Source organism: Harmonia axyridis, chromosome 2 (genome assembly GCF_914767665.1).
Source record: "Harmonia axyridis chromosome 2, icHarAxyr1.1, whole genome shotgun sequence".
In the NCBI taxonomy this organism is placed as follows: domain Eukaryota; kingdom Metazoa; phylum Arthropoda; class Insecta; order Coleoptera; family Coccinellidae; genus Harmonia; species Harmonia axyridis.
This window is the reverse complement of record NC_059502.1, coordinates 19,495,328-19,510,412: the sequence shown is the minus strand read 5'-3', so window position 1 is coordinate 19,510,412 and position 15,085 is coordinate 19,495,328. Positions and strand designations below refer to the sequence as shown.

The window sequence follows — 15,085 nt, the reverse complement described above, 5'->3', positions numbered from 1 at the left end:
ATATGTAATCTGAATGTTTCATTTAATTTCGACAATATTTCACAAAACTTGACTGAAATACAGAAAAATCGTCTAATACTCGTTGCAGAAGGCAATTCCAAAACTCATTTCGCATTCGTGTTGGAATAGGAGCAACTTGTTTTAGAATATACTATTACGAGGTAGATTTATGGGCACCTTTAATCTACCTACAAGGTAGATCTATAGGCAACATTGATCTGCCTACAAGGTAGACCTAAGGGCAACATTGATCTACCTACAAGGTAGACCTAAGGGCAACATTGATCTACCTACAAGGTAAATCTATGAAATTTATTGCTCTATGGGATATATTGATCTACCTACAAGGTAGATCTATGGGCTTACTAGTTTTAGAATACATATACTATTATTAATTATCAACACGTTGCGGGGTTTGAACTTGGGATTTTTCGTTACGAAATAAAATTTAAATGTATAACTTCTAAACTATCCAAGCGAGATAAAACGGAGTAAAACACATTTTGTAAAATTCAAAGTTTTTCTGAGATAACTGAATCCTTTTTCGTCCGATATTAAACATTCAGACTCTACGTATTCTGTACAATAGGTTGTATTGATTTATTCATCGGAACTAACTACAACCATTCGAACTTTTGTGCAGCCTTTGAACCTTACCGCTTTTGCGTTTCAGATTTTTTTTTTTTTTTTTAAGAATGCACTCCTATTTCGAGCCAGCCATTTTGGTATATCAAGGTCTCATTGAACCGGTTTTTTTCCTATTCATTAATAGAACGCAAATTCTCTCCACTCGGTTTACTTCATAAATGAAACTCGAGCGAGCGTTTAGCTTAGAATTTACGTCATCGCGTATAGTATGGCGAGTTGGAAAGGTATCTACTATAAACGCAGACAACACAGTCCGCTTGTTTTTCTTATTTTGTTTGTGAATCGACCGATACCGTTAATTATGTAAATGAACGGCTTTTATCCCGCATCTCGCCTGCTTTTTAAGTTCGTAAATCTTGAATGGCCACATACAGGGACGTACTTCATGTTATTTATTCAATACAAATAATAATTGAAACATTTTTAGTTATATGTGACTAGTGAATTTTCTCAGTCGGAAGTGTTTCCTAATTACTGATTAATATGTAACTTTTCCTTACCAACTTTCAATCGTTTGTTTTGTGCTGAAGCAATTTCGTTAGATTTTTCATTGAATGACAAACTCAAAAAATAAAATATAAACAAAGCGACTAACACCTAGTTGCAGGAACGTTCATTAAATTTTAATCCTTCATTAAAAGGTGCAAAATAACAAATACACTCCTCCTACTGGAGGATTAAAATTTAAATGACGGCATTAAATTTGATGAACGTTCCTGCCACTGGGTGAAGGACTACGTTGATCGCATCACCAGAATCGTTGAAAATTCTAGAAGAATTAAAAAAAAGTACTAAACATTTTAGGGGTAACAGATTAAGTATGATTCAAAATTTCTTGTTGGTCGCATCACCAGAACCATAGAAAATTCAGAAGAATATCGAAAAAAGTCTAATATTTCAGCGACAACAAAGTTGGAAGTTTACATGTGGATATACAATAACGCTAAGTACAAAATATCATGTTGATCGCATTACTAGAACCAAAGAAATGACAAGCAAATATAAAAAAAAAATTGCTAATATTTCCGTAATTATCAGACTAGGTGAAAATTTAGATTGTTTATTGTTTAAACAATCACAGGAACCCCTCATCTTGTTAATCTAATGACATGAGATCTCATAGAACATCTCCAAAAACTTTTCATTCCATACTCTAAGAATATATTGTTATCATTCAGCCGGATGGCTGTGATTAACACTGTAGAGTGTAGAGAATTTCTTGTGCGCATACTGAATTCAGAGGCAATTATCGATTTTGACAGAGTATCTGAATGGCTCTTCATTGGAACGACGTTTTTGAACATAACTTGCAGTATGAGTCGACTGGCAAAAATCGTCACGTAAGGTAAAGCGTTATGCCTCCTCCACCCAATATTCCGTCTATTTCTGTTCTACAGTTCTGGCAAGTCATTTTACTGGATGCAATATCAATGAGTTAACAAAAATGCATTAAAAAATGCAACTCTTCCCTTCCACAAACAGTGAAAGTCCAACTGAAAAGAAGAGACGCCACTCGCGTTTTCTACACAATACTAACTCAGAAGTAAGATCATCTAGACTGAATCATTTTGAACACATTGTATACAGTTTTATCAAAATGTCAGTAGAAAGCATTGTGCGTGGTTGTATTAGGCCAATGAAAAATCCCCGGTCTGATGCACAGATGGCAGTGCTATTATTAAATCCATATGAATTTCAGTTAGTACCAACCTTCAAACAATACGTGTCAAAAGTTGACAGCAGTCCGACCATTAGTTTGTGAGATATTGCGTTGTGAGTGTAGCTACTTTTGCTATTTGAAAAAGGATGGAAAAAATAATAATTTCGTGTGCTGATAAAATATTGCTTTTTGAAGGGTAAAAATACAGTTGAAGCAAAACCTTGGCTTGATGAGCTTCTGGGGTCTGCACCAGGAAAATCAACCATCATTGATTGGTATGCTAAGTTTGACGTGGTGAAATGAGCACCGAAGACGGCGAACGCAGTCAACGTCCAAAAGAGGCTGTCACCGACGAAAAAATCAAAAAAGTTCACAAAATAATTTTGAATGACCGTAAAGTTAAATTAATCGAGATAGCAGGCATTGTGGAGATATCATATGAACGTGTACATCATATAATTCACGAATATTTGTACATGAGAAAGCTGTGTGCAAAATGGGTGCCGCGCGAGCTCACAATCGATCAAAAGCAACAGCGTATTAATGATTCTGAGCAGTGTTTGAAGCTATTTAAGTGCAATAAACCTGAATGTTTGCTTCGATATGTGACAATGGATGAAACATGGCTCCATCATTTCACTCTGGAGTCCAATCGACAGTCAACTGAGTGGACTCCACACAATGAACCGAATCCAAAGGGAGGAAAAACACAACAGTTAGCTGGCAAGGTTATGGCATTAGTGTTCTGGGAAAACGATGGCAAAATTGCATGAATTGGGCTTCGAATCCACCGTATTCGCCAGATCTAGCCCCCAGCGACTTTTTCTTCTTCCCAGACTTCCAAAGAATGCTCGCTGGAAAGGAATTCAACGCCAATGAAGAAGTAATCGCCGAAACTGAGGCCTATTTTGAAGCGAAAGACAAATCGTACTACAAAAATGGTATCGAAAAATAACACTATAATCGCTGTATCGCCCTCGAAGGCAACTATGTTGAATAATAAAATCGAATTTTGCAAAAAAAAAATGTGTTTCACTATGTAGACCGGGGACTTTTCAATTGGCCTCTTAAAGGGACGTCCATAGTGAATAACTTCAGACTTGCAGACTAGATCGGTTTAAACCGCTCTTTGAATCTGCTGCGCTCTATCCCATATTTTTATGAAACTAAAACATAAAGGAACTACACTTATTCGTGGCAGTTAATACGGTTGGAAAAAGAGCGGAAAGTCAAGGTTGGATTGGAAGTGAAAGGGTTTCGATTTTGGCTTCAAAATTCTTATCAAAAACTGAAACCATAAATGAGAATATTATCTGATCGTTATAGTACGTTTAAGGAAACAAATTGGTAGACAAGTGCAGGAATATTAATTTTACACTTTTCCAAAAAGAATAATCAGTTTTGATCTGATCCCTCAATTGTGCAATTGTGAATTTTGCTTCGACACCAGCATACCCAGCACATATTACTTCAAACAAATCATCGAATCCCGTTGAGACTTCTTTGTATTAAAATCTATTAAAAGCGTCAACTAATTAATATCTTGACCAATCTAATTGAAACCTTGCGATAACAGTAAACATCACCGGAAGTGAAGGGATAGAGAGTTTACCATCTCTGCGTGGATGACGTAAACAAAGCCACCATAATCAATTATAATACAATATAAGCTCTAATGGGAATCATTTATTTTATACATGTGATTACCCATGATCGAAAGTGCATCATGAATCTCATTCATTCATTGTTCGGGAGAAAATTGCAGCAATTAGAGCCAGCATATTTTCTGCATTAGTTTACTACCGAACCTAACCACTCCTGCACAAATGAATTGCAATAATAATTTATGAGGATGTGGAAAATCATTTAATACTGCATCAATTGTCGGTTTGACGTCAAAAAAAAAATTGCAAATACCGTAAAATCATCTTCGCTCCTTAAAGACTGCTTCACGACAAACAATTGAATTAATCAAGACAACTCATTAATTTTCTCCACTATAAACGATTTCTGGAAAAAAAGTCAACAAATCTTGGCGTATTCTGATATCGATATCTATCTAGTTTTTTTCTGACGAACAACTGGAAGGTCTGAAAAAGTAGGATAAAAACCGTGGAATTTTCGGCTGTTACAATATTTGCGGATAGACAGGCACACGATACCAAAGTTGTTCAGATTTATCCTAAATTTTCAATTTTGAATTCACACAGCATATTTTTTTATCTAGAAAGTTATCCCAGATCTTCCCCCTAATTTTGAAAGACTTGATATCAATAAAATGTTACATAAATTAAATGTTTAATTGCTTATTCTACTTCTACATATGTACTTTTATGTTAAAATAGCCCGACATCAAATCTTGCTCAAATGGCAAGAAAATTTGTTTCAATTACTTACACTGGTTTTATGCTTCAGCTTAAACATAATCTTCTTTTAAGTTAAAATTTCAGAATAACTACATTTTTGAGAAAAACTTGTAATCATATTCTGAACCATATTGCTGTTTTCTGATTTCTCACTGAACTTATTGAAAACGTTATTTATGTTTATTTTCAGAGAAACCTGCCTGTTGGTAGATTCTGAAAACACACCAGCGATCAGGAAACAGTGGATCGCAATCGTGGTAAGTCATGAGTTGGCTCATCAATGGTTCGGCAATCTAGTCACAATGGAATGGTGGACTCACCTTTGGCTAAACGAAGGTTATGCCCAATTCACAGAGTTCTTGTGTGTTGACCATCTTTTCCCACATTATGATATTTGGAAGCAATTTGTCAGTGAAACTTACACAAAGGCTCTTGAATTGGACGGACTGAAAAATTCTCATCCCATAGAAGTACCTGTAGAACATCCAAGTGAAATTGATGAAATTTTTGACGACATCAGTTACAGCAAGGGCGCTTCAGTGATAAGGTAAATTAATCTGAGTTTATGATTTGCAATAATTTTCCAAATATATTTTTTCAAAAAGAAAAATTCTGATCGAGAATTACTGTGTACAAGGTGGCCGAACCGACAGACAGTGAATAATTTGAGACCATTCTCAGCCCAAAATTCGAAAATTACAGACCTTTGCACAAGATTGCCCTCTTTATTTCTGAAACAAGCAAGCCACCATTAAGGTGCATCCACAAAATAGTTTGCTAAAGGAACAAAACAATTTTTTATTTACTCATCCAGTAAATCAAATTCATGTGGATTTGAAGTCTATTGATCCTTGTTATTGTCATTCTCTTTCAAATTCTTGAGTAAGTTATAGGTTTTTCAACTTGAGACTCTGATATTTTATAATACCAATATAAAAATTTGCAAATTCGAATATTCATTCAATATTTATACAGAATGTTGCATCATTATATTGGAGAAGAAGACTTCAGAAAAGGAATGAACTTATACCTTACTCGCCATCAGTACAAGAATACATTCACAGAAGATCTTTGGGCTGCTTTAGAAGAAGCTAGCAAAAAGCCTGTAGGTGAAGTTATGTCCACTTGGACCAAACAAATGGGTTTCCCTGAGGTTAAAGTGTCTGTACAGAAGAACAAAGAGAAAAATGGAGCTATTCTGAAATTAAGTCAGAACAAATTCTCTGCTGATGGATCTGTGCATGAAGGTTTGTATTCCTTTGAATATTTCAAAGAATTCATCCAATTTTTAAAACTACTGCAACTTGGAAACCAAGCAAAATCCAAACATGAAATTAATATTTTGTTTTTATTAGGCGACTACCTTTGGATGATACCTATATCTGTATCTACCTCAAAAAATCCTAGTAAGGAAGCTGCAACTACCGTACTTAAGTCTAAGGAAGGAGAACTTTTCATTGAAGATATCGATCCAGAAAAAGACTGGATTAAAGTAAATCCTGGTACAATTGGATTCTACCGTACACATTATTCACAGGATATGTTAGAAAGACTGACTCCTGCATTACAGCAGCAAACTTTACCACCTTTAGATAGGTTTGTAGTTCAATATGTTGCAGCGATGTATTATATTTAAAAAATTCATTTTTAAACAGGTTAGGCATCATTGATGATCTGTTTGCATTAGTACAAGCTGGACACTGTAGTACTGTCCAAATCTTAACTTTGTTGAAAGCCTTTGAAGATGAAACTGATTATACAGTTTGGTCTTCTATATCTGGAATTCTTGGAAAAATATCTGTTTTATTGAGCCATACTGATTGTGAGGAAGCATTTAAAACAGTGAGTTTCATAATATTTTCTAATGAAATATGTACAATGATAAATTAAAGGTAGATCATAGTTTCAAAAGTCCTTGACCTCATAATTTTTGCATTTCTCATTGTTATTATTGCAGAATCTCTTGGAATTTTACTAGAACAATTTTGTTGATATAGTTTTTCTTTTTTGTTCATATTTTAAGTTTTTTTTTATTTGCAGTACCAGAAAAATTTGCTACAGAAGATTTCAAAAAAGATTGGATGGGATTCAAAATCAGATGAAACACATTTGGATACTCTCCTGAGAGGTCTCATTTTTGGACGTCTAGCTTGGTTAGACGATGAAGAAACAACTAAAGAAGCAAGAAAAAGATTTGAAGGACATGTATCTAATAATCAAAGGATTGCACCTGATTTAAGAAGTGCTTGTTATAAAACTGTTTTGAGAGCAGGTGGAGAGAAAGAATTTTCCTCCCTTTTGGAATTATACAGAGCAGCTGATTTACACGAAGAAAAGGATCGAATTAGTAGATCATTGGGAGCTACAAAAGATATCGATCTATTGAAGAAAGTGTTGGAATTTGCTATGTCTGTGAGTTAAATTTTAATTTCTCTGCTTTGTAACAAATTTTTCTCAAAAATCCAGTTTCTAATAATGAATTCTTTTTGTTTTCAGGAGGAAGTACGATCACAGGATACAGTGTTTGTAATTATGTCTGTAGCTATAACAAAAGTGGGGCGAGACTTAGCATGGGAGTTTTATAAGAATAACTGGCAAAAATTTTTGGATCGATATGATGGAGGTGGTCTTTTGACTAGATTGATAAAATTCACAACAGAAAACTATGCTAGTGAAGAAAAAGCACAAGAAGTGGAAACATTCTTCAGAGAACACAAGGCTCCTGGCACAGAAAGATCTGTTCAGCAAGCTGTTGAAACTATAAGGCTGAACTCCCTATGGTTGAAGAGAGATGCAGATGCAATCAAAAAGTTTTTGAACTCTTAATTCCAAAGTTTGAAGTCATTTTGACTTGAAATTTGTTACTTAACGCCAGTGGCCGTACCTTATTGTTTTTATTTTATAAATGTGATTTTTACGTAATGCCAGAGGAGTACTTATTGTTCATGTTGATTTTACATTTTGTGTGTATAAATTATTCAATCAAATAAAACAATTGATTATCCTAAAATTATTCACCTGGACTTTGTGGATAAACCCTTGTTAAAGTTATAAAAAAAATATTGAGTTATACTGACTATATTAAATTTTTGTCACTTCAATCAAGAGATAATGTCTTATGAGGAAAAGAGAATAGAGTTTGAAAAGGAAGACAAAAATGCTCAAAAATATCACCATTATGTATTGCATACATTTTTGAACAATACCTTTTCTTGAAGAAATAATTGCAAGGAAACAAACCTTTACGTATTCAATTTAATTGATCTGAAAAACCATCCTTCAAAATAACAAAATAGATAAATGATTTATGATGCTGACGTTAATTATTTTCAGTTATAAAAATAGTCATTTTTTTCAACATTTGTTTGCTGACATTTACATAAGCAAAATTGTTATTGGAAATTAAAGGTAATTTGTTTCACAGAGAATAAACCACTTAACGCCCAATTTTATTATTTGTTCTTTTGTTTTCAGACAAACTGATGATCTACTTTTATCAAAAGTCGGTATTTATCACAAATAAGATTCATTTTTCTCAAGCTTTTCCTGGACAATTCAAAATATCTTAAACTTTCATCCTGATGGAATGGAATGATTACTATCAATAATAGTAAATTCATGAGGAATTATTGCCAAAATTAAATTTGAAACTACCATCAGATGGAACATATTTGAATGTATTCTTTGTTTTTTCTGTTTTAGGTGGACTATTATTGTCAATTTGGATTTTTGATATCTCATTGCTTAATTCTTCACAATTTGAGTTGGTATTATTTAAAGGTTCACGTTTTCTCAAGAACTTCGAATTTTTATGTGGCTTAATGGCTTCATAAGTAATTTTGAGATTACCTGAAAAATATGAGAAGGAATAATTTATGAGTGCATTAATTAAACAGAAATGAATAAATCAATTTCAACATCAGTATTAGTTGTTTAAATCAACAATCACAATTATTATCTAATAACGGGTTTTATAAAACTTCAATAGACTGATTAACTCGTTGATTATAGTTTTAACACTTTTGCGGCCAAGCTCATTGAATGAAAAATGTTTTTTGATATATTTCAATTGGTGCACTGATGACCGCTGTGCAATTTATAGGAATATTATTCCTACGCATAGTCAGCGGTAATATTGGCGTTACGACCGGCATCACTATATGCGTCTGAACTGTGATATTTGTCGTGATGAGCATAAAAACCCTTCGAGATCGGTCACCAGTGACCGCCGTGGCCTGACTGAACTTTTCACCAGTGGTCGCTGTGGCCACAAAAGAGTTAAATCAACTGAAATTGAACACAGAATGATTTGATCGAGCAAATCACCACGATAAAAGTTTTATAAAACAAACCATTACTGAATTAATATTCTATGGAAAATTAACTTACTTTTGAATAGTTTTTTTTCTTCCTCTGCCATTTTTGCTCTATAATCACCAAAAAGAACTCTCATAGTTTGACGTTTCTTTACTATAGAAGACTTTCCCATCAATACATTTAGAGATTTCATGGTACTCTCACCTGTGAATGTATAAATTATTAATGTAATTCTGATTTGTTCATCAATTAACTTACGTACTTTGTTTTTTGCTTAGTTTTCCAGATTGTAAAGAATTCTGCAATTTTTCTATACACCAGTATAGTTCAGATTCAAATTTCTCTTCCATTTCTGGAGTCATAACAACTTTAGCCACAGGACGAGACATCTTGGTATTTTATATTAAATTAATCTAATTTTTCCCCGTCTAATAATTGCTATTTATTCTCTTAGTCTCAAGATAAAAACAAATACAGTAAGCCACGACTTGACAGATATAGCAATAATTGAGGTTAGTTTATTTTTTTTTTGAAACAATTAGGTTAATGTTACCACAGAATATTATTTTCCTTTGGAATCTTGAAATTAGACCGATGTGCTTAACCATAGACCAATGACCCAGCAATCTAAATAGTGGTTACAACTTCTTTTTTGGAAGGTACCACTGGTACCAGGTATTTGATTCGAATTATTTTCATCCGAAACCACAATTTCTTGGAATTTTCATCAAAACAGAACCGAATCCATTAAATATGCATACAAATAAAATTTCATTCAGTTTAGAAGGGTGTACGTGAAGAAGTTGGCTGACTTGATTCTTCAATTTTTATTAGTTGGAACATAACGTTTTACTGGGAAAAAAATTAGATCTTTCTGAAACGGACCCAGTATATGATATTCAATTACACAGATCATTGGGTCGATACCAGATGGTAACAGAGTTCTGTAAGATTTTCTGATGAAGATCAGATTTTTTTTCAAAAGAACATATGAAAATCAATAATGGCTCATTATGATGAAATATGAAAAAGTAAAGTGTGTTATAAACTATTTATTTACAGTCAGTTCTATAAATTCAAGGCTTTCATTTAAATATTGACAGTCTTATTAGATATGTTCTTACATTAGTAAAAATTAAGGCCTTTAATGATGAATGATATCTATAATATGATTCGTGAAGGTTAAATCTAGGAGCACCATTTTTCCATTAATACATTTGCTCATAAACTTTTCAAAACAATAGACTAGGTAGTGATTTATACTGTATAAATAATTATTATATAAAATTTGATTAAACAAGCTTTTCAAAAAGTATATGTCCGTTTCAAGGCACATTTCATATCAAAATCTTAGAATTCTTGAGAGAAGTGTTATAAAACTTATGGTAACTAGTACAGATTTTCCAATATCACATTTGTCTGATACGAAATTTTCAATATTTTAAAATACTCTCTTTGATATAATGATTTCATATCAAAATTGTTCAGTTTTCCAATCTATTTCTGATAAACATTCATGTTCCATATTCGAATTCTTGATATCCCTCAGCTCCTGTAAATATGACATCAACCCAAATCCTCATAGCCTCTGGAGAAGGTGCCATGAGATAGTAGTATCTCTCGTGAGTTTTAACAACGAATGTCAGCTGAGGATTCGGTGATTTAACTGATTTCGAATGATCTACGTATACTTCTTCGATAGCCTGAAACAAAATTTGTATATTAATTCGTTACATTATTCATTACACTGGTTCTCTTAGCTCTTGAAGAAAAAGAATAGAAAAAGTTCGATCATTTTTAATAAAACGAAAATACATCTGCTACATTAACTACAATGACCATAAGAGCAATAGCAAAGCTTTTCATTGGTACACTACATTCTGCTCATTGTGAAAACGTATAGGCACTGACAAATCCGAAATATTTACTGGCATCCAATAAACTATACTGCCTGAAGGAAGTCTAGTTCAGAATGAAATGAGGTTTTGGCCAAATTCCAAAAGTAGTACTTAGGAAAAGACTGATCAAAAGGCTGAATATCATAAAATCAAGTAAAATAATCGAGTAAAAATTCTATCAGTGTCTATAAATTAATTAATGATACTACCAAGTCCAAAATATTTAAGAAGGTATAGGAAGGCATTAACAAACAATAACTGTAGTGTCCCATTAATTCTTGAGATTTTAGATCCAACAAATCATAGCGTGTTCTACTTCGCTAAGCACTTGTAGAGCTCTAGTGTTTGAAGGCATTGACATAGAACGGACTGCTGTTTGGTTTGAAAAGAAAATATTGGATAATAATAATAGGAAAAACATAAGTAACTCACCTGAAAATATGCACCGCCTCGTGCTTTCTTCTCATTCTTATCAGCATAGTACGAAAATGTATGTTTACTTCTATCAAACACGAACCATCTCCTGGACCAACCGTTCAACTTAGAGCCCTTCTTGTGCAAGAACCCTCTACAACTGGTGGTGTTTATCAGAACGTGTGGACATAGGACCACCTGGTGTCCAGCAGATTCGATGTGCTGTCTAAGATCCAAGTCGCTGCTCTTAATCGGCAGGTATCGTGTCAGGGGTCGCTGTTTGTCAGTTGCAGGTTTACCACGCTTCCTGAAAGTGCCACCCTCCAAACTCATCTCGCTCAGTTCTGACAAAGGTCGTTGCTGCAAGGCTGTCTCTTCATTCTCTGTGCGGCTCTGAACAAAAACGGGTTATATCAATTTCTATTCTGTTGATGTGCGAACGGATCATTTCAGATATTGAATTGCTAAGTGGAGATTATTTTGTAGGAAAGACGAATTATTTTCATGCCGAAAATGTTATCGACCGTAAACTTGTAGCATAGAAGATAACCTTGAATTAGTGATGAAAATAAAATTAGCATTTTATAAGTGTATAGAATTGCTAAGAAAGTAATTCGGTTTTTATAGTGTGAAATGGAATTCATTATTTCCCATTAGCAATTGAGGGCAGTATTACATGTTAAGAATTTGATACGCTATGGGAATTTTTGTGAGAATTGAAATCGACATTTTTCGCAAGATTATTCTCACGAGTATTTGGCTACGAGGATATTCCGTTTACAAATTATTGGAAATTGATCATTTGAGAAGCCTGCTTAAGGTGGTTGTCACTAAGTTGGCACAACAGGTCTCTAGAGTTACGTTGAGTTTGAGTACCATCTGCCTTGCAGTTTGCATCTAAGAGCATCTGTCTTGCAGTTTGTATCTAAGAGAGACCTAACAAAGATGTAGCATACCTCAACATGACCTTACATATTTGACAGATGGAGGGCAATCAAAACAACTTTCAGAGGCCAGCCTGTGATACAGTATTTGAGTTAATTCACGGGTTTCTCCACCAAGAGTAAAATCCAAACATCCCAAGTAAATAAAAGTTTTGTAATGACACAAAAAATATCGAAAAAAGTAGCTAGGAATATCTTAAAACGCTAGAAACTCTTGAAACGAACGATGACAGATTGCAGGGAAGAAACCAGCATAAATGCCAAAGCTCAGATTTAAGCAGATTAGATATGTACAAGAAATAGCAAATATTCTTCTACAACAAATTCTAAAGTGAACTAAAATATCGAAGAAATGTTATTCAAATTTTCATCTTTAACCGAGAGATTCCATTCAATATAATAAAGATTTTCAATAACTTAATATCATTGTGCATTTGACAACGTCCAGATAACCATGTTGGAAACGCTTAAGAATTGCAGACTACAACAGTGAATATTGTTGAACCTTTTATTTTTGGTTTGATCACTATGAAATATTCTTCAAATAGAAAATTTATGACTAGGATCCACTGTATATTTCGATATTTAACAGTTTGGCTAAAATGTGAACTGTGTATAAAACAACTTCCATCTAAATAGAAGAGACGGTTACAAAGAAGGGAAGGAAATTTTTTGACGATCCTAAAATGACAGTGTTTTAATAGGCACAATGACATTAGACCTTCTTCGGCCCCCCCTGGGGAAACTTAAAAAAACTGCTAAATTCTAGTTGAAATGTCTATCCGTGTAGCCACGTGGACTTGGTATAGTATTGGAAAATTGAAACTCCTATATTTCGTTTTCGCACTTTTCTGTTCCAACCAAATGTTTGACACCAGCTCTGTAACAGGTGTGTTTCAGTTGGCTTTTAAACTTGAAATTCTTCAAAATTATTTTTAGACAGTATCCACTTAATGAATAGTATTTATTAATAGAATGAACCCAATTTATCAACATGGGATGTAAAATTTGATAAAAATCGAATGACGTCAAATAAACACTGGTTAAAAAATATTAAATTGGTTTACTTTTTCAACGCATATCCTACACATTACCGGAAACTTCAATCTTAGATGCTCAAATACAAAGATTTTAGGAAAGATGTTGAACGAACACGTGGATCAACGAATCAACGTGGATGCAGTATTGTTTTTTCGATTCGATAAAGCTGATCCTGTCATTCAAGTTAAATTTGTTTAAATAAAAACAAAAAGATACTACTGAACTAATTTCAAGCCAGACTGGAATGTTTTATTTTTAATATCAATTATGTATTTTTAATTCATCAACTTTGATATGTGGATGGGTTGAGGAATTAAAATACAAATGATAAAATTTCTTGTTTAAAAGTCGAATTATCATTTTCTCGTTTATTATCTCAAATTACGAATTTTCTACAATAGTTTGAATTTCAATGGTTGCGGCATTTTTCATTTTTTTGTAACTATGTAATATTTAAAAATATTTAAATATTGAGACGCATATTGCAACTCAGGCAATCTAAACAGTTATGACTTGTATCTTTCGATATCGCCTCATTTCTCACATAAAATTATGCTTAATGAAAACAACCGGAATACATATCATAAAATTCGTGATTTTATAACAAACTCGATCGAATGTTTATGAAAATGAGAATTGCATTGCTCGGAATAACGATGATATAAACCGAAATGAAAATTCCTAACATTTTAGAGAAACTAACATAGTCAAGTACAATTTTCTGTAATATATAAAAAGGACTATTTAAACCTTCGAAATGTCAAGACTTGTAATCAAATCCTTATTTACAAATTATTAAGGAATAATAACACTGATTTTTCACTGAAACGACAGAATCAAGAATTTTCAATTCAGAAATTCTCAATCTAGACAATTACATTTTGATCCTATGTGGTAACAATACTCAGCTCATAAAATCATATTCAGGGAAAAATTAAAAAAAAATGGATTGGAATTTTCCCTTTGGATTCCAAGAAAAACATCAATGAGACAAAACTCACAGTTGATGAATTCGTCCGGCCGTAAACACGATAACTATCGAACGATGAGAACCAAATGAAAACAGAGAGCGACTAGAATGATAATTACCATGATTACATCAAGGTAGTAACGCCAATCATCTGATGAAGTTAACAATTATTATGTAGAAACAAAATTTTGCGAAAAATAAGGAAGTATTTTATTATTATTATATTATTAAGTCCAAAATGCTATTCTTTAAAATTCATTGAAAATGTTGCTTCGATCTTCTAGATATAATATACAAGGTGTATCATAAGCAATTGAAAATATCTTAATGTTGAGCCCTTAATATGAAAATTCAATCCAAATCAATGAAATGAATTGTTTCTCCTGTTTTATTTCGAAATTTATTAATTAGTTACTCGTACACTAAAACTATTTTACTTATGATTTTCATATTCTGCAGGAATTTTAGATAAAATAAAATCCCCTAAATTAAATGAAAAAAAAAAATTTTAAATAAATATTTCTGGCTACCAGCAAAGGCGTGCGAAGGGGGTTAGCGACTTGTTGATACTTCCCAAATTTTACGCCACTGACGGAATTGCAATTTTGGATATTCAAATGGAAATCTCTGTTTTTTTGTATTTTATGGAAAAAATACAAAAGTTTTAATTTTTCATGATTCGCCACGTATGGCTCTGCAATCGAATTTTTCGTCTGAACGACCTTATTGTATCCGTTCCATTAATCATTCACATGAAATTCTGACCTCTCCTGCTGAACTGTTTGTTTTCAGTACATGTCATTGATCATTTGAAAGTGGCGAAATTA

General features: G+C 33.1%; 3 protein-coding genes across 5 annotated transcripts in view; 1 reads left to right on the top strand and 2 right to left on the bottom strand.

Moving 5' to 3' along the window:
* Window positions 1-7,684, top strand: part of LOC123672191 — a 31,535-nt gene extending 23,851 nt beyond the window's left edge. Inside the window, exons 11-16 of the mRNA XM_045606204.1 lie at window positions 4,865-5,221; window positions 5,650-5,921; window positions 6,030-6,270; window positions 6,330-6,516; window positions 6,715-7,086; window positions 7,171-7,684. Of these exons, the coding sequence (XP_045462160.1) occupies window positions 4,865-5,221; window positions 5,650-5,921; window positions 6,030-6,270; window positions 6,330-6,516; window positions 6,715-7,086; window positions 7,171-7,500 (1,759 nt within the window). The 3' untranslated portion in view covers window positions 7,501-7,684. The remainder of the gene's footprint in view (window positions 1-4,864; window positions 5,222-5,649; window positions 5,922-6,029; window positions 6,271-6,329; window positions 6,517-6,714; window positions 7,087-7,170) is intronic.
* A 156-nt stretch (window positions 7,685-7,840) lies between these two features.
* LOC123672717 (UPF0488 protein CG14286) lies at window positions 7,841-9,522 on the bottom strand. The gene is made up of 3 exons (XM_045606967.1): window positions 9,254-9,522; window positions 9,064-9,195; window positions 7,841-8,523 (listed from the first exon to the last, which is right to left on the bottom strand). Exons 1-3 carry the CDS (start codon window positions 9,378-9,380, stop codon window positions 8,291-8,293), a joined length of 492 nt encoding a protein of 163 aa, XP_045462923.1. The 5' UTR covers window positions 9,381-9,522; the 3' UTR covers window positions 7,841-8,290.
* Window positions 9,523-10,028: 506 nt separating this feature from the next.
* Window positions 10,029-15,085, bottom strand: part of LOC123672098 (pleckstrin homology-like domain family B member 1) — a 71,083-nt gene continuing 66,026 nt past the window's right edge. For all 3 annotated transcript variants that reach the window (XM_045606082.1, XM_045606084.1, XM_045606083.1), the window contains 2 exons: window positions 11,322-11,696; window positions 10,029-10,694 (listed from right to left, as the gene is read on the bottom strand). In XM_045606082.1, coding sequence (XP_045462038.1) covers window positions 10,506-10,694; window positions 11,322-11,696 — 564 coding nt within the window. In that variant the 3' untranslated portion in view covers window positions 10,029-10,505. The remainder of the gene's footprint in view (window positions 10,695-11,321; window positions 11,697-15,085) is intronic.